General features: G+C 57.5%; 1 protein-coding gene across 1 annotated transcript in view; it reads right to left on the reverse strand.

Annotated features, from left to right (window-relative positions):
• Positions 1 to 314: 314 nt before the first annotated feature.
• The window catches only part of LOC311181814 (CREB-binding protein-like), a gene marked incomplete at both ends in the record, with an annotated part of 37887 nt that continues 18566 nt past the window's right edge, over positions 315 to 19635 (reverse strand). Inside the window, 14 exon segments of the mRNA XM_084250255.1 lie at positions 315 to 1777; positions 1780 to 2015; positions 2125 to 2564; positions 3409 to 3690; positions 3942 to 4103; positions 5759 to 5926; positions 6188 to 6353; positions 7265 to 7378; positions 7995 to 8141; positions 8434 to 8584; positions 12610 to 12677; positions 12872 to 12949; positions 15066 to 15122; positions 16746 to 16826. Of these exon segments, the coding sequence (XP_084106381.1) occupies positions 315 to 1777; positions 1780 to 2015; positions 2125 to 2564; positions 3409 to 3690; positions 3942 to 4103; positions 5759 to 5926; positions 6188 to 6353; positions 7265 to 7378; positions 7995 to 8141; positions 8434 to 8584; positions 12610 to 12677; positions 12872 to 12949; positions 15066 to 15122; positions 16746 to 16826 (3613 nt within the window).

The following is a 19635-nucleotide window of genomic DNA, read 5'->3' on the forward strand; positions in this document are numbered from 1 at the left end:
AATATAATGAACTCGTTTTTCCCATTAAAAAAGGCATGAGTCACCAGCAATGACGACAAAAAGAATCCAAACAAAACCCCCCTCCCCCCAAAACAAAGACAAGAACAAAAAAAAACAGAAAGAAAGACCGACCAGATATTTAAATCAACTGGTTTTTAACAAAAAAATATATTCTTTGTATTGTTTCTTTAAACAGCAATCGACCCCTTCCATGCCTGGAAGTAGCAGTCCACCCGGGACTAAAAGAGCCCGGATGCTTGGATTTCAGTACAAAAAGTCCAAAACATGAAAGGGACAGTGACGCGCTCGCACCGCTACAAGCCCTCCACAAACTTTTCTAGGGTGTCTCCTGTGGTGTCGCCGACCAGGGACAGCTCACTGGACAGCGCACTCCTGTTGGGGGGGTTGAGCTGTGGGAGCATTGCACTCTGTTCGGGGTTCCCCAAGTGTCCCTGATCTATGGAGCTGGCCATGGTGACTGCGAGTCCTGGGTGGGGGGAGCCAGTCTGGGGCGAGACATGGTGTGGAGAAGGCTGGGGCTGTATCCGTGGCGACGGGCTGGAATGTGGAGGCTGGGACTGGGGCCGCGGAGACTGCACAGGGGCCGGAGACCGCACCTGGCTACTAAGGGACGTGGCCATCTGCTGGCCGGGAAGGTGCGAGGCCTGTGGCTGTCCTGAGAGCATGTGCTGCTGGGGGCTCATGGGGTTCGGCTGGCCTGGCGACCCGATCTGCTGCTTCATCTGCTGCTGCTGCAGAATCCGCTGCTGCAGGGCCTGCTGGATGTTGGGGGTGCTGTCTGCGCCCAGCCCAGGCTGGCCCATCTGGCCGAGCTGGCCCATCTGAGCCGCCATCTGGCCCATGGAGCTGCCCTGAAGGGGGAGGTGCTGCTGCATCCGCTGCTGGGGCATGGCAGGGGGGTAGCCTCCGGGTCCTTGAGGCTGCTGGAACTGGCCGTGTCCCGCCATGCCCCCGGCCATGCCCGCGCTGCCCTGCTGCTGCTGTTGCTGCTGCTGCTGCTGCTGTTGCTGCTGCTGCTGCTGCTGCTGGATCAGCTGCCTGCGCAGCATCTCTCTGTACTGCGGGTTCATGCTCGCCATGCTGGGGTTGTGCCCGGGGTTCATGATGCTCAGGGCCTGGCCCTGGGGGTTCAGGCCCCCCATGGCCTGCTGCTGAGGCACGCCAGGCCGAGGCCCGCTGGCTTGCATGGCATTCAGGTTCTGGAGGCCGGGCTGCTGGTGCAGGCTAGGCTGGGGCTGCAGGCCCGGCTGGGGCTGCAGGCCAGGCTGACTGGCCACGTACTTGGCTGTGCGCTGCTTGATGAAAGCGGCCATCAGCTGGGGGTTGGACTTGAGGATGTTGAGCACCTGCTGCTGCTGCTGTGGGGAGCTGGGTGACTTCAGGGTCCGCAGCAGGTCCTGCAGGGCGCCAGGAGAGATGCTCCGGGGTGGCTGCACGCTGGGCATGCGCGGCCCAGTCACGGCGGGCTGGGCCTGCATGGCCATGACGGGCCTGGGCAGACCTGGCATGGGCGGCTGCTGAGGCAGGGGCGCCTGCTGCCACTGCCCAGGCGGCAGGTTGGGCATGACCGGCCCGCTGACCTGGTTGGGCCGGGGCACATTCAGGCCCACGGGGGCCATCTGGCTCACCGAGGCCACCAGGCCCGTGCGCCCGGGGGGCATGCCGTTGTTGATGTTCACCCGGTACAGGTGCTGCTGCTGCTGGGCCTCGCGCTCGATCTGCCGGGCTGCCTCCACGGCCGCGGGTGGGGGCTGGGCGGGGGTGGCGGGGCCGGCACCTGGCTGGTGGGCTTCCCGGCTGACACCGTGGTGGGGGGCTGAGTCCGGGCCACGCTGGGGAAGCCGGCTGGTGACATGCTCACAGGCGAGGGCTGGGGCTGGGTGGGGGGCTGTGGTGTCTGGGGCGAGCTGGGCTGCTGCGTGGGGGTTCCGGGGGGAGCTGAGGTAGGGGAAGGCAGACTCTGCTGAGGCACGTTGCGGGTGTTCATGGCCGAGCTGGCCCATCTGAGCCGCCATCTGGCCCATGGAGCTGCCCTGAAGGGGGAGGTGCTGCTGCATCCGCTGCTGAGGCATGGCAGGGGGGTAGCCTCTGGGGGTAGGCTACCCCCTCATGCGCTGGCGCATGAGCCGGGCCTGCTGCAGGCGGTGCTGGAGCTGCTGCTGGCGGAGCTTGAGTTTGATGTTGAGGCAGAAGGGCACGGGGCATTTGTTTTCTTGGCAGTGTTTGGCGTGGTAGCAGCAGAGGGCGATGAGCTGCTTGCAGACCGGGCAGCCGCCGTTGGTCTTGCGCTTGCAGCCCTTGGTGTGCTGCACCACCCGCTTCATCTTCTGGCAGGACGGCAGCGAGCAGTTGGCGTTGCGGCACTGGCAGGCGTGCACCAGGGATTGGATGCAGCGCTGGATGCTCAGGCGCCGGGACTCCTGGGGGCTCTTGGACTGCGGCTCGCCCTGGCTGCTGCCCTCGTCGTCCAGGCCCAGCCCCCACTTCACCATCTTGTGGGTGTGGCTCTTCGTGTTGTAGCAGTTGATGCAAAGGTCGTAGTCCTGCAGAGAGCGGGGGACGTGGCTGCGTCAGCATGGGCTCCGGCAAGACCGTGCACTCAGGAAGGCTGGTGCGGGCCAAGCCCCCCTCCAGCCCTGGGACCCTCATCTGGGGGCTCTCTGACCTCTCCCCACCCACCGTCTCCACTGTGTGCAGCCACAGGTCCCGACCCAGAGCAGGGCTTCGGCCTGTCAAGTGCGCTGGTGGGCGAGGACCCCTACCCCCCATCCCCAGGATCGGCACCCAGAGCCGCTGTGTCCCGTTGCAGGCGCTCACCGTCAACACAACAGGACAGGAATGACGGAGGTGACCGCCTGACCTGCTTCCTCCCAAGCGCCACCCCAGAGTGCTGGGTCGCCCAGACCACCGCACCCCCCAGAGCAAGACCCTGGGCTCTGACCATGGTACCAAACGCCTCTCCCTGGGCTGGGCTTCCACGGGGGGCCTGCACCCACAGCCCGGACCAGGAGCACAAGATCTGGACAAGGAGGCCTGATGGGACTGGTGGCCCGCTGGTAGAAAGGGCAGAACATTCCAGCAGTGGGAATGAAGGACAGGAGGCTGGGGCATTGAAAGGAAAGGCCCTGCCCTGCTGCCCAAACCAGGGCCAGTCCTCCCAGGGACGTGACGCGGGGAACAGTGGGCGACGTGGACGACACCAGGGTGGCGGGGAAGAGGGGCCACGTCTGTGCTGTTTGGGGAGACCCGCCTGTGCGCTGCATGCACAGGGAGGCAGGATCACCCGGGATGAGGGCCCAGGCGGTCAAAGCACAGCCCACCAGCATCCTCCCCCCCCCCCCCGCCACGAGCACCCGTGAGCGCCCCGACGTGGCGGCGCCGGCCTACCTCGCACACGGTGCAGTGCCAGCGCGTCTCCACGTGGTGCTTGCACTCGTTGCAGGTGTAGACGAAGCGGTCCTGGCCCTGGGTGTGCAGCTCCACCAGCATGCACATGGTGGACCACTTGGACCGGCGCAGGGAGGAGAACTCCCAGTGTTTGTCTCTGGCCAGTGTGAGGAAGGCGTCGCGCCCGTCCATGAGGTCGCAGCTGAGCAGGGGGTCGGGGTCGACGATTGGGGGCAGCGTGTTGATGACCGGCCCAGCGTGGAGGTGGATCACAAAGAAGACCTGCGGTGTATGGGGGGGGGGGAGAGTCGGTGAGCCCCAGACAGGCTGCCCCGACACCCACAGTCCCGTCATGTCTGGACCCGCTCCCTGGGGCGCGGGGCTGTCCAGCGGCCAGTCGGCTCTGCCTGCCGTGTGCCCTCACGGCCGTGGGGGGCTGTCGCCCTCCTCTCGGCACCCCTGCAAGTCCTCCACCTGGTTCTGGGGCCAGGAGGGGCTCAGCGCTGGGCCCACACCGCCTGCCCGCCCGCTACCTCTTTGTGCTTCTCCATGGTGGCGTAGAGCTTCTGGGACAGGTCGTTGGAAACGTTGGGCATGCTGGGCTTCTTCTTGTTGGCTCGGCTGATGCTGCTTTTATTCTTGTTGGTTTTCTTGTTGTTCTTTTTCTTGGCGTTCTTGCTGTCGCCCTGGCTGCCCTGCAGTAGCGCACGCAGCTGTCAGACAAACCCGGCTGGCAGCCCCCAGCACCAGGTGAGCAGGGTGATAAACATGCTGCGCTTGAGGAGATGCCGGGTGAGGCGGGAAGGGCCTGGGCTGCAGGACCCCTGGGAATGTGGAGACACCCATGGAGAAAGCCCACGAGCCGGGGCTGCCCAGAGAGCACGCTGCCTCCCGAGGACAGGACGCCCAGGATGCCAGCGCCAAGCCCATGGGGGCAGACGGGGTAGGCAGTGCCCTGCTCAAGCTCCATGCCACAGCCCTGGTGCAGCGGTGATGCCAACCGTCGCCCCTGTGGAGCGGGGCAGGCAGCCTGAAGCCCGTACTGGCACAGACGCCGCCCCAAGCTGCTCCGTCCCCGGGACCCTCTGCCTGCATTCCGGCGGGGACCCGGACACTCCACTCTGCGAGACCACGGCTCACAGAGCCCAGAGGAGCCTGACGCCCACCGGCCCTAACCGAAGGACCACGGGGCGCGCGGCACAGAGCGGGTGGCCTACTCGGCGAGGACGCGCCAGGTGGGTGGCAGCTGTGACGGCTGCAGCACGCCGATGGGAGGAGCCAGCAGGAGGAACTGGGTGCGGTACACTGAACCCCAACATCTGCTCAAGTTCCCAGTGAGCTTTTAAACTCTCCCAGAGAGCCAGGTGATAAAAAAAATAATAAAAATAAATATAATCAGTATCATTTGATTTTCTTCTTGAAAGGGCAGCTAAGCCCACCAAGTGCTGACTCGTGTGGGACGACACATGAGCCCTGCACCCACCCTGAGGGGCTGGGGTGCCCCTGCAGAAGGGTACTCTGGGCCTGCTCGGGCGCCCCTCACCCAGTGCCTTTCCATGACAGTGGGAGCCGTGCTGTCCAAATGCCAGGCTGCCCCCTACCTCGCCCCCTAGGTTTGGGGATAAGGTTCTGGGGCAGGGCCCTCTGGCCCACCCAGAGGGACACTGGGGGCTCACGAGCCAAGTCTGGTCTCTCACGTCAGAGCGGCCAATGGAGCGAGGCCCACAATCCAAAGGCCGGTTCCAGCACCAACTCTGCCTTGAGGACCTTGGGTCGCGCATGCAGCGCAGCCCAGGGACATCAGAAATGAGCGGGTGCCCGCGTGCGCCACTACGGGCCGAGGACTGGCCCCTGCGCATCGCTGGGCCCCCAGCCACTCTGCGAGGCCGGGGCACCCCAAGCCTGGGACTCAGGACCTGCATGGCCCCTCAGGAGCCTGCTTCTCTGAGCGCTCGGTCTTACGGCTTCTCCTGGCTCTTAGGTGTCTCTCTCTTAATTGAAAACAGGCATCTCGGCGTCGATATGCCCGTTGCCAATCCTTGGCTCCCCCCCCACCGCCCCAACACGTCCCTGCCTCGGCCTGCCCGCCCCACCCTCTGGCCGCCTCGGAGAGGACCTGCGCGGACTTTCCCCGTGTCTGTTCCTCCCACCAGCACACCCCGAGGGCAGGGGTGGCGTGTCTGCAGTGCCCCAGTGCACTGCTCAGGTGGCCCAGCTGCAGTGACTCGGTAGGCAGGCTGAACCCCAAAGAAGAGCCGTGGGGCAGGCAGGGGGCGCGACACAGACAGGGAGGGGGAGGGAGCCAGCGGGCTGCCCCCAGTCACGAGGGCCCCGCCCGGCCGCGGCTCACCTCCGGGGTCTCGCTGGCCGCCGTGCTCTCTTCCTTCTTCCTCTCCTCCTCCTCCTGCTCCAGCTCCTTGATGCTCTCCTCCAGCACGTTGGGCCAGAAGTCGCCTTCGAAATACGGCAGCTCCTTGGCACTCGTGAGCCTGTCCTCAGTCGCTTGTTTGAAAATGTCCTGGAGAGCGAACAAAGCACAGCCGTGAGATGTCAGGGCCCAGGCGTGCCCTGGGGAGCAGAGGCCCCTCCAACACCACGGCCGCCCGTGCCCGGCGAAGCAGCCCCGCTGTGCAGCCCTCGGGGGCCGGCCGAAAGCCCTGACAGATGGCAGTGAGAGGCGTCTGTGTTTTTATCTGGGGCCTTTCTTTGCTTTCTCATCCTCACTGAACACGTGAGAGGCAGGCCCAGGGCCGAGCACCCGCGCCACCAGGACGGGCACCTTGTAGTCGTGGATGATCCGCTCTGCAAACGCCTTGTCCAGCATCTTCTTGTACCACTCCTGCAGGCGCTTGGGCTTTGGGATTTTCTGGTCAGGGGGGTGGCAGTGGAAGATGTCGTCATCCCCCTCACTTGGGGGGCAGGCCCAGATGTGTCCTGTTACATACCTGCAGGATACACACACAATGACGGCTCAGATGAAAACACTATGTTAATGTCCCTCCTTTAAGGAGAAAAGCAGAGGAGCAGAGACAGAAGCAAGAAGAGAAGGAACTGCAAGGACTAGAGAGAACAGGGGAATGACCAGAACGTGGCGCATGCAGTATGTGTGAGCCATCAGCATTTCCAAGAGCTGGTGTGGGGGGTGGGGGGACAGGCAGGGCGCCCTGTGGCCCATACACAGGATGGACATGGAGGGAGACAGCCTCCGGGGGTTCACGCCTCTGGCCAGGCTGGGCTGCAGGGAGCCTGTGGCGCAGAGAGTACTCGGGGAGAAGCCCAAGCTCCCCGTCTCCCCACGCCTGTGCTTGGAAAGGTAGGTGGCTATTTCGCTAAAGTCCATCATTCACTCTGTTCAGGATGCGCCAATCAAGAAACTCCAACTTACACATTTGCAAAGGACTGTGACAGATTAGAACATAAAAAGAGAAGGCAGAAGCCAGACACCACCTCTGTGGGGACGCCATTCAGAGGACATGCCCACGGCAAGCAGGTGTATGGAGACAGCACGCAGGCCAGGGGCTGCCGGGCAGGGCGAGCGGCCCGGGCACGGGGGCTCTCAGGGAAGGCAGCAGCGGGGCGGCTGTACTGTCACTGAAGAGCGGTGGATTTCACAATAGATAAATGACGCACAATAAGGTTAAGAAGGAGGCTGGAATGGGAAAAGGAGAGACGCAGAAGCAGGGAATGCAAGCATCACTGGCTACGATGGGGTGCGGGGGGCTCGGGGGACCCCTAAATCCAGTGAAGGACGTGAACATAAACACTTAAAAATTACGCTCATTTCAAAGAGAGAAATACATAGTGCAAAATGAGAACAGAGCCTTTAATAGCTCTAAATAATCTGAACTGAACTCACCCCAATTTCTTCACATATTCTAAGTATCCGATCAGGATCTCGTGGTACACGGCTGTGCGGAGGCAGCGGGGCCGGAAGAAGTGGATGCTGTCCAGGTAAGAGATGTACACGCGCCTGGGGAGGAGGGCGGCGTTACTCTAACGCACAGGAGCCCCCCGTGTGAGACGCCAACACCAGGGAGCTCTAAAGAGCTCTGGAGATACCCTTGGTGTAGACGGCCTTCACCAGGGCTGCACACGCCGCTGCCACCGCCAGCCACTGCCATGGAACTCCGTGTCACCGTGGACAAAAGCAGCGAGGGCGTCACTCGCCCCGGGGAACCGGGAAGAATCAGGATAAACGAGGAAGCACCTCTGGGTCCCTGACCCCCACGCTCCACTCAGCACAGAGGGCTCTGGGCAGGGCGCTTTGTCTAACCGTCAGCAGGTGCTTCAGGAAGGGTGCCGGGACCGGCCTGTCAGCTGGCCTGCCCCAGACAGGACGGGACAGCGGGAGAACTGGGATCGGGACCTCATGTGGTGACACCACACACACACTTGAAAAAGTCACCCACACCCTTCACTTCCCGCTGGTTCAGCAGAAAACGACATGAACCAGGGCACGGTGGGTGGAGCGCGGCTTGTTTCATTTAAACGTAGCTCCACAGCACGGAGGTTCTGTGAGACAGCAGAGCTGGGGCTGGCTGTACCCCAGCACGCCCCGCACGCGCGCACACACACGCGGGGCCCACCTGGTGTTGGGAGGCGGGCAGTCCGAGCCGTACTCTTGCACGTGCATCCCGAAGAAGCACACGTCCACCCCGTCAATTTCCTCAAAAGCGAAGAGTGCTTTAGTTCGGTACGGGAACGATTCCGACATCTCCCCAGAATCCACGAACCTGAAATGAAGTCCCTGGTTACGAGGAGCTTCACAGGAGACCTGCTGTCACCCCTCGGGGCGCAAGTGGGAGGCCCGCGCCGGGGAGCACCGCAGCCATGGCCCTGTTCTATGACAGTGTTTCAGTCGGCGGGGCATCCCCCAGATGAAGTTGGGGTGCCGAGAGCAGGGCAGGCTGCAGCTAACCACCACAAAGTCTTAGATGAAGCGCTCAAGCTCTACCGCCTGGCTGGACACAGGGCCCGGCCCGCCAGGAGTGGTGGCCGTGGCAAAGGACACGCCTGCACACGCACCGTGACTTCATCCCGGGCTTGACCTCCACGGTCTTGTCTGAGCTGGCCACCACGCGGACAAAGACCTCCCCGGCCTCAGGATGATTCTGTCGCCGCAAGAACTTGTTGACTCGGTCTTCCAAGTGGTTCCCCAACCTTGTGGTCTGCAGTCCTGGAAAACCCAGAAGGAGCAGGTGAGCAGACTTTGGAAGGGCGGTGGGGAAGCAGCCGAGGCCACAGAACCCAGCGTATAAAGGGTGGTCTGATAATTTAAGGCTCGTGTCCCCAAAACCCAGGGGAGATGCAGACGGACAGAGGGAAAGGCCCCACAGCCTGGAACGTCCATCCTTCCCTGATCTAAGGACCAAAGAGCCACCAAGAGTGTCCAAATCTGACAGAAGATGGGTTTTGGGGGGCGGCAGAGAACAAGGTGTGTGGAGAGCTGTGCTGTGCCCACTGGCCTGCTGCAGCTCACTCCCAGGTCCCGGAGTATCCAGTGAGGGCACTCGGTGTCACAACTGTGCCTACTGGCAGGAACCCAGACTTGAGGAACTCGCATGAGCACGCACGGCTGCCAGACGCCCTGGGGACAGGACGGCACAGAGTGTTCTGTGACCTGCTCTCCCCTTCCTGCCCGGCTTGGAAGTCTGGCTGCAGAGTGTAAGACAGAACACACTGACACCCCCCTCCGCCCCACCCAAGGGCAAGACCACTAGGGTTGCTGCTGCTCTGGAGGGTCCCAGGCCCCCAGCACCTAGATCTGCGCCCCCCAGCACCCTTCTCGGGTGCTGGCCTGGTCCCCCATTCGCCCATGGACCACTCCAGGTGTGGCCACTGTGACGGGAGTGAGACGGCAAGCAAGCGTTCATCTCAGAATAGAAATTGCTTGCACCTGGGAAATCAGGCGCTACAGGCTGACGGAGATTAGAAATGATGGGGTTTTGAAGACATTTTCCCCAAATTTAAACTTAAAGTTACTGACATTGAAATATTACAGAAATGAGAAATGTATTTTAAACTATTTGTGATTTTAAAATATTCCTTATGGAGATCAAGAAATAGCTGGAAAATTTAACTTTCTAAATTCCATTTTCTTCCAGCAGTAGGCATGCCAGTGGTGAAAGAAGTTACTCTGAAATGTAAGTTACACCTCACTAAAGTGATTTAAAAAGATAATGAGGGCCTCCCCAGAGGCGCAGCGGTTGAGCCCTGGGTTGCGAAGCTGCCCGCAGCCTCTGCAGCGCCGGTTCAATCCCTGACCGCCGGGCGAGGGTCCCACATGGCGCGCAGACCCCTCCTGCTGCCCGCTGTTCCCCTCAGCAGTGTACTTCGACAGTCTGCCTGTTCTGCTCTCACCCTCCCGCGCTTCTGACTGTGCCCAGTGCTTGTATAAATAAATAAATAATCTTAAAAAAAAAAAAAGGATAATGAAATAAAACCCCACAGAAGAACAAAAACTTGAAAGAGCTTTAAAAGGGGGAAGTGGATTTAGGCAGCTTTACTTTCTTTATGCATACAAGAACTGGGGAGTAGGCCAGAGGTGCAGGGGGGTGAGAGGATTCACCAGAGACAGTGGGGAGCAGAACAGGCAGATCTACTGAAACACACTGCTGAGGGGAGCAGCAGGCAAATCAGGAGAGGTCTGCTGCGCCCGGGAGGTCAGCTCCGGGGCTGGGGATCGAACTAGTGTGGCAGTAGCTGCAGACAGCTTCATAGTGTTGAGACTTAACTCTTTGCGCCACCAGGGAGGCCTGCTGCTTCACATTCTGATGGAGGCATGTGCCACACAGCCTGGCACCCTCCCCCATGTTGAGAAACACAGAACCAGGAGCCAAGGGAGTCAGGGCTGACTCCTTTATTCTCTCTGACGTGACTAAAGAAAACCCACAGCTTCTCAATCAACCCCAGGGCCTCCCACACTGCTGCTGAGCAAGATTTATTTCCTCAGGAGGTGGTCATGGCTACGAAGGGTAGCCTGCGGGACCCCTCCCACAGCTATCTGTCCACACACGCCAAGATTCTCGAACAGCAAGGAAGGAATACATCTTCACAGCCAGGTCTTCATGCCCGTCTCCAAATCACCTGAAACACCTGCACGACACCCCTGGGCTCTACAGGAGGCAGTGGACAACCTCACAGGGGTGGCAGGGAGCAGACATGGTGCCCACATGAAGACCCGGGCTGCAGTTTCTCCTTCCTGCTGGAAAACCCATCCTGCCGCCCCTTAGCTGTCAGCACACAGGGGAGGCGGGTGGCCCCTCCCTGTGCCTCAGGCGGCCCTCCTCCCGAGGCTGAGGCTCTGCACCCACCTCAGCTAAGCAACCCAGTGCCCTATGACCCACCAAGCTGCGGTGGACACCCTGCCACCGCACGCAAGGAGGGTCTGTGGAACGTGTGTGTAGAAGTGGGATCTGTGCTCAAAAATCAACTCCCCTCCAGAGCAGTCCTGCCAGGTCTGACAAGGGAAGGCTCAGTCGTGAAAGCCAGGCAAAGGCGGCCTCCGTACTGAGTTAACGCAGAGCGAACACGGCCACCTTGACCGAGAGACCCTCAGAGACTGTGCTGACCTGCGTTCAAGCCGAAAATGAAGGGGGGGTTAGCTGACTTCCAGGCCAAGGCCCACGAATTTCGCCCCACCACTCTGTGGATGTTGGGTTGGTGGGGGGCCAGGCCAGCTCCCAGTTCTTTTGCACCTCCTCCACCCCACCCCTCTGGAGGGTAGAGCTCTGCAGGCAATTCTGTTCCGATCCCCGGAGTCCGGGCTCAGGGGAGTGTTTCTAAAGTTGCTGGCGGCATTAGGGATCTCAGACAATCCTTTAGAGCAGGGGTTCTCAGCACGCCTGCAGCCACCAGGAGATGTTTGGCAACATCTGGAGACGTACTTGATGGTTGCCACTCAGGAGTAAGGGCTGAGTTACTAGCATTTAGAGACTAGCAGAAAGGGAAGCTGCCAAAATCCTATAAACCTCCCAGAGCAAAGAAGTATCGGGCTCTAAATGTCAACCCTGGCTGGGCTGAGGAACCCTGATGTAAAGAGAAATACTACCAGGCAGGGAATTCATCACCCAGTATTTTGAAAGGTTATTACCAGAGTGAGTTTAAAGTTACAGGACGACGCATTCTGGAAACGAGTCTGACCCTGAATGACACGGACGCTGCGGCCTGAGAGGCGCCTCCTCCTTGCCTGCTGCCTTCCACCTCCCGCATCTCCCGCATCTCCTCTTTTCTGCTCCCATCTCCTCAAATGACCCAAGCTCCTGCTGGGGACCCTGGGCAAGGTGCTGGTCCCCTGCCTGCTGGAGACAGGCCAGAGGCCCGGGAGTGGTGGGCGCATGAGCTGTGAAGACGCTGCTTGCTGGTCACTCAGCAAAGGGAGCCCTGGGACGCCCAGCCAGGAGGCCGCGCGACCGCTGAGAGCCGACCCTATGGAGTTGCTCTCTCGCTTTGGACGCTGCCAGCTCTTCTCTGCCACTGTGACCAGGCTTCTGGCAGTGCTGGGTGCAGTGGCTGGGCCAGGGTTGCCCCGAGAGGGTCACTGCTGGGCAAGGGCTCCCACACCAGCCCAGGGCTCAGTGTGCTGGTCACAGCAGGACGTCGGCTGCAGGTATGCGACGACTCCTGCTTTTAAACTACATGAGAAGAATCTGCTGACAAATATTCTCCCTTAGAATTTACAAATTTACTATATATCTAAGCTTTTACCTAAAACCTGAACTGATCGTAAATGCACAAAGATAAAATTTCGTATAAAGATCAAGCCAAATGCACTTCCCTGGAGGTGCAGGGGTTAAGTCTCAGCGCTATCAAGCTATCTATAGCCACTGCAGCACGAGTTCGATCCCCGGCCTGGGAGCAACCCACACGGCGCAGCAGACCTCTCCTGTCTCCCCGCCACTGCCCTCAGCAGTGGATTTCAGTAGATCTGCCTGTTCTGTTCCCCGCTCTGTCTCTGGTGAGTCCTCTCACATATCCCCCATCCCGCACCTCTGGCCTGCACCCCAGCTCTTGTATGCATAAATAAATAAAAATCAAGCCAAATGACTGGAGAAGACGACAAATATCAGAAAGCAAACTCACAGACTAAAACCCTGGACAGGTAAGCTCCCAAACCTGGGATGAGAGGCACGAAGGCAGGCTGGAAGACTCTCGCAGGTCTCTGACATACAGACCAGGGAGCAGACCCCTCCCACAACTTACTCTTAGCACTGAACTTGTTTTCTTTTCGGGTTCTGCCAGTTTTCTTCAAGCAGTTGTCACACACAAAGCTGCAAAACAAAGAGGCGTGATCAGAGCCGAGCAGGCCACGAGCAGCAAGCGGCGACGCAGCAGTGTGGGTGCCCTCCTCACCGAGCGTCAAGCCTGCGAGGGACTTGCTGAAGAGTGGACAGAGCTCGGAGGCCGCCACCCTCCACCCTGCACAGGCCCCCTCCCCCTCCCCTCGATCACAGGAGACACACACCCCGCGGGCCAAATGATGTCATAGTGTAGAACACAAATCTGATGCATCTTCCGGCCGCACTCCTTGCAATCCACGAAACTGGAAGAGAAGAAAGCGCAGTGTAAGACCCAGGAAGTGCCAGGCCAGCCTACAGGGCCGTGGAGCCGGAGCCCACACCTCATCCCCGCGAGGACTCGGAGCATGTCAGCTGCACCTGAACACGCGCCAGCCTGGTATTCCCACAGGAAAGGCTGACTCTCTGCCCTTCTTTGAACAAATGCGGTGTTCCTTGCCTCCCTGATCTCCTCTGCAACTACAGCATACTTAAAGATGACTAGAAAGATGTCGTGTTTTACCTATCATTATTTCTGGCATTACTATACATTTTCAAATCCAATGCCAGCTCGTGGTCCCTGCCCGTGCCTAAACTGACTGAAAGAACAGACAACAAAACTCGCAGCATCGGGCCTCCCCGGTGGCGCAGCGGTTGAGCGCTGGGTTGCGAGGCTGCCCGCAGCCTCTGCAGCGCCAGTTCGATCCCCGGCTGCTCCCCGGCCACCAGAGGAGGGTCCCACATGGTGCGCAGACCTCTCCTGCCGCCCGCTGCTCCCCTCAGCAGTGTCCTTTGGTCCTTCTGCCTGCTCTGCTCCCCGCTCTGGCTCTGGTGAATTCTCTCACCCTCCCGCGCCTCTGACTGGGCCCAGTGCTTGCATAAATAAACAAATAAATAAATCTTTAAAAAAAACAAACAAAAAAACGCAGCATGAAGAATGCCCGCTCGGGAGTCCGGCACAAAGGTGTGCTCTGTGTCAGCTGCAGGTGGGAGGGGCCTCCTCCAGTTTCACTTTGTAGCTCGGGCCCGAGTCACAGTTCTCTGTCTCACCTAACTTCCCTACTAAGGAGCAGTCCTTTCCTTACTGGTGAGTTCACCCCACAGATCCAGGATGCTCTTTCCACCAGCAGACACCAGGGCTGCCCTAGGAAACTCCTCAGCAGGCAGGCAGGCAGGAGACATGCAAGTCAGCAGGCAGTGTAAGTGGTTCCTGCCCAGCACCCCCATGCTGCCACCCATGTTCCCCACCTACAACCAGGCCACTGAACCTGCAGTAACGGCCTCTGCCAAACGTCCTGTGTCCTTTACTCCCCGCATGCCTGCTTCTAGGGGTGCCCCCCCTCACCAGGGCACCCTGACTGCTCCTGCTCTGTCTTCCTCCAGAAGAGGAACAGCTCAAAGACAGGCTCCCCTCGTTCAGCCAGGCACTCCCCTGCCTGACTCCTAGTATTCCAAGGTAATGGGGTGTAACTTGCCAAATGAAACCAAGAAACTGCAGGAAGGTGAAACCTGAAAGGGGGTGTACGATGAGGACACAGCTGTCGCTGGCCCAAGGGCAGCGGGAGCAGCTTCCCTCTGCACAGCGCATGCCAAGGCTTGAGCTCCAGGATCAAGGCGACCCCAAGCCTGGAAGCTTCTGGCAGCAGAGATGAAGCCGTGCCCAGAGCAGAGTCAGGTGCCAGGCGGAGGCCTGGTGGGAAGTCTGGCTCCCACTGCAGGCATCAGTCTCGCTGGGGCTAGGGGTCAGGGCCCACGGAGCACCTGTTTGTCAGCTCCTGAGCCCTCCCCACGCAGCCCGAAACGGGTGCTCACCCCAGTAACAGAATGCATCTCCATACACAGGTGTCCTCAGGACTGGGATTTGGGGGCTGGAGTGGCCACCACACTGAAGGAGCTCTGAAGTCTCCCCAGGGGCTGTCGCAGAAGCTAACTGCGAAGGAGACATTCTCACTGGTGATGGGGACAGTCAAAATTCCCTGCGCCAGAGGCAGCGGCAAGGACATCAGGCCTCTGTTCTTTATTCCTGGAAAGTGGTCTGTGAGGTTTTCTCTCTGAAATTGCCCTTCAGTTGACACTGGCACACGCCAGCAGATGTTCCTGCCTTTGGCCTCTAAGGGGCCACACTCCACCAGGGACCAAGTTGCTAGAGCGGCTCTAAGGGGACCCAGCATCCCTTTCGTCTTATTGCTGATGTCCGGCATCGAGAGGGCCAGCTCTGGAGACACACAGATGTTGTGAGTTCACAAAGAATCCCGATGGGAGCCTGCACGCGCAGTCCCTCCCGGGCACACATCCCGGCATCTCCTCCTGCCGCCAGCCACAGCGACACTTTCCTCACCTGACACTGAAACCCAAAGTTAGAGGGAAGAGTCAGATACTCACGGCTCAGGATCTAAGGTATCATTTTTCTTCTTTTCAAACTGATCCTTTGAAATTGTCCTTGTTTAAAAAAAAAAAAAAAAAAGGAAAACTGTTAACAACTAAAGTGTGCCTGCTGAGCGCTGTGGCGTCTCTGGCCTGCCCCCATGACCGGCCCTTTGAGCAACATGCAAAGGACGGTCGGCTCAGCTTCAAGTGGGTGAGATATGATTTGACTCAACAGAAAGCACTGCCATTTATTTTTCTCTGTCTTTCTTAAAATATTTCCCCTTGGGCCTCCCCAGTGGCACAGTGGGTTGAGTACAGCACTGTGGAGCTGTCCGCAGCCTCTGCAGCATGGGTTCGATCCCTGCTGGCCAGGGAGATACCCACATGGCGCAGCAGACCTCTCCTGTCTCACCTGCTGCTCCCCTCTGCAGTGTATTTCAATAGATCTGCTTGTTCTGCTCCCCATTCTGTCTCTGGTGAATTCCCTCACCCTCCTGCATCTCTGGTCTGTACCCCAGTTCTTGTATAAATAATATTTTTTTAAAAAAAGTACATTAAAAAAAAATATTTCCCCTTAATTATAAACAGCATTTGTTGGGGGACTTAAGTAAGACTAGCCAAGGTTTGACGGTTAGATCATGTTGTGACTCAAACTTATTAATTCCAATCAAATCTGTAATGTCAATGGCTACTGAATTTAACCAATACCGGTGTAGTCCGTTCCTCTGAGCACACCCCCCAGAGACACGCGGTCGGCACCCACCCAGGATGTCTTCCCAACTCCTAAAGGGCAAAGTGTCTGGGTTCTGCCGGGCTTTTTTTCTGCTACACTCACTTGTATGTGACGTGCTTGTGATCTCACAGGGTCCTATCATGCAATTACCAATCAATCACACAGCTGAGCAAAGAATAAGGATCTCCTTTGGGGGAGCCAGTCACGCTGACCTGACTTCCCCGCAAGGCGGGAATCGCTGCTGAGCAGGAAACCCGGTTGGGCGACAGGCCTGGCAGAAGTCTGGCAGGTCGGGGCCGGGAGGGAGGGCGTCGGGTTTTCAGGACTCTCAAGCACACAAACAAGCTGAACATCTACTCCGTGAGTGTGTGCTTGCCATCACAGCTCCACCACGTGAAGGCTAACCCCCTCGGGGGAAGGTGAGCTCGGGGAAGGAACGAACAAGCCAGCCGCTGCCTGTCTGTGCTGACGGAGAGTCGCACACGTGGGGAGTCGTGGCTCTCGTGAGGAAGGAGCCTCCCTCACTTGGCGTTCGCTTGGGCGTGGCCGGTCAGCTCCAGCACGCAGAGGGGCAGGTTGCAGAGCAACTGGAAGTGGGGCATATACACAAGACTCAATCTTTGCCACTGCCCGTTCTGTGAGCAGGTTACCTGGCTTCTCGGGTGCAACTGAAAATGTACCAGAGGTGACAGCTGCTCTGAAACAGCAGGTGGTTTTTGGTTTAGGAGAGCGAGTGAGCGAGATGGGCTGTGGTCACGGGTGGCCGGAACCTGCACAGGGGCCCTGGCACCAGCGCCTTGAATGGCAGAAGCAATGTGGGAGGGGCCCTGAGACCCAGCTAAAACTGTCACCGTGAAATAATACATGACACAGAAATCGATATGGTGGTGGTGCCTCTCTTCACCATGGACAAGGAACAATTATGAGTCACCCCCCAAGAAAAAAGACAGGACGGTACTTACGTCTGGGGCTGTGAAGGGTCGTCACCCAGGGTAACATTCTCCCCCTGGATCTCTGTGAAACACTTCTCACAGAAATGATACCTGTCAGCAAGAAGGCCATACTTGGGTGAACTGGTCCATCATAACACACAGCCACCCAAGCAACGAAGCCACCAATCAGAGCAGGGCAGATCACCACGACGAAGGGGGGGCGTTGTTGGTTGATTGATGGGTCAGTGAGGACAATGAAAGGAACAGGGGAGGCGGGGAAGGGCAGGGTTAGAGAACGGGGAGGAACAGACAGCACAGACGTAAGGGTGAGACGCAAACACCAAGACAACACAGAGCAGAAAGCCAAGGCAAAGCATTGATTAGCGTTCGGTCTCACTGCACGCAGCACAGGCCATCATCCCTAACACTGACCGGGCGTGGCCAGCCCAAGGCGCAGACGTGGCCAAGGAGCGCTAACACACTAGAACTGCAAGGAGCCTACGACTCAGGAGTTTGAATTTTGCCATTACTTAGAAAAATATAACTCCAGGGTTTGAGATGGAAAAAAATTTACTTTGGAAAAAAAAAAAAAAGTCTGACAAAAAGCAACTTACACTGAAATAGCTTTCACTTTTTAAAATGGAAAAGTTATGCTTGACAGCAATGCAGAGATTTTATTTCCAGTGTGAAGCCAGATCTTTCAAGGTATGAAAACGTTGAGCACCCAGAACTGGTTTTAACTTTTCCCTGTATTTTTTCTCATGTTAATCACTTGGTAAATTGGGTCACGATACAAATGAAACCAAATCCACATCGAGACAAACACTGAACAGAATGCAGCAGGGCCAAAGACTTTCCAGCCATTTATCAGTACGAATACACAGAGGAAAAGCTGATATATTGTATAAGCCATACAATATATGTAGGTCCATGAACAAGCTTTTAAAATCCAATTCTAGGCTTGAATTTAAACTTTTTGGCTCGGGGACCAGTCACTCGTCAATCTGAGATACTCCGTGACTGGCTGCTGTGACTTGGTGACAATCCAAGTGAAGCAAATTTAATCTTTGAAGCACAATCTGCATTTGAGAAATTATCCACTCACCCCAATTTCTTGTAAGATAATAGGGAGCCTGGGCTCAGGGCACCAAATAAGGACAATTACAATAAAAACTACTAAATGTTTGGAAAGGACACGAGCGAGGAGCCAACAGAAACGCAGGCTGCCGCTGCATACACGAGACGAGCGCACAGACACCGGGACGGACACGTGGCGGAGCGGGGCACACGCAGAGGGGGTGTCGGGCAGCGCGGCAGCACGGGTACGGGTTAGTGCTCAGCACTAGTCTACAGGCGCCAAGGGGTTCGCGTCAAGGACGCCGCACGGGACGTGCGCGGGGCGGCACACGCACCCATGGCCACCGGCAGCCCCGGGTGCGGGTCTCCGTTCCCGCCACAGCCGCCCCCAGTCCCCCGCCCCGGTTCTCCAGCTAATCTTAATTAAGCACACTGAGCGTTCTGCCCGCTGCATTTCAATGACAAAATACATATAGCAAATTAAAAGCAAAACACTTTAGAGCATGTGCACCTCTCAAAATTATCCAATTTTTCAGTTTGCTGATAAGGAACGCGACAGTCACTGTGGGTAGCACCTGGACCCATGCAAGGTTCGAGCTGGGACCAGCTTATTTAGGACTGTTCACATAACAATTCTGCCAAGATTAGAAACTCTGACCAGGGACAAACAGTTGATTTGTTTGCTGTTTTCACATATATCTTTTCTGGAATGAACTCCAGCAATATTCTGGCTATTCATGGAGCTGTGAAATCCCATAGTAAAAAGAATTTCCGAGTGCAGGAGGGCATAACCCCACTGGCAAGATAGAACCAAGGTGCAGGAACTACGAGCAATTCAGTGGCCGCTGGAGTAACATGCAAGAGAGACATCTCCTCAGCGCCAAATGGTTTCCTTTTAAAAATAAAACTTGGAATCAGTGTCCTGATCACTGGCCACTGTGGGTGAGCTGAAAGATGATGTCTGGACAGTTTTGAAACGAAATTGCTATGATAATTACATGTGGGATGATTTTTAAATCCTGGGAAAATGCCCAACTCCTAATCAAGCCAAACATCAAACCTGGTGAGACCCGGGAACAAGAATGATAAACCCGTCCTTTTCTGGAGATGGAACCTGGCCACAGCCAGGCCGGAGCAGGCCGAACACCTGGAGGGCCGTGGAAGCCTAAGCAACGTGTGCTGCCAACTTCTAGAGAACCTCAGCATCAGAAAGTGGGGGCAGCGCGGCCCCAGTGCCACGCCAGAGACAGCGGGGAGCCCAACCTCTCCAGGTGTAAGGGGAGGGGGCCTGGCTCCGTCGTCCTCGTGAGAGATGACAGCCCAGGGGGGGAGTGGCCACCATTCTGGTCCCTCACCGAACTCCCCGGCGATTCATGGGCAAGCCAAGGTCTGACGGACGTTAAAGTGAGCCCTCCCTGTCTCGTCACCTCAACCGCATTCACACTGAAATACAGATGGCGAGGAACCCACTTTTCAACTGAAGAGCCTCGAGGGCACTGTGTCTTGTGGGGAAGCAGCTGGATGGGCATGGAATTGCAAAGGAAACAGCCCATGTAATCGGAAGAGGACGTGCATCTCGGCACCAAACGTGAACACAGTGTAACTGCTTCTCTCTAAAGGTAATTTAATATATGGAGTAAATTTTCAAATGCAGATTGTTGTAGGTATCATATCAACATATACAAATAACTGGTTATCTATAAATAACATCGATCTTACCTATAGATAGCAACCAGAAAAATCTATAGAAAAATTTCCCAACCTGAGTTACTTTCAAATTTTCAATGTATGGAAACAAAACGAAAATGTAGCCATACTCTGGTTTATAGATGAGGAGTTTCAC

This window comes from Talpa europaea, assembly GCF_964194135.1.
Source record: "Talpa europaea genome assembly, chromosome: 12".
NCBI classification, from domain to species: domain Eukaryota; kingdom Metazoa; phylum Chordata; class Mammalia; order Eulipotyphla; family Talpidae; genus Talpa; species Talpa europaea.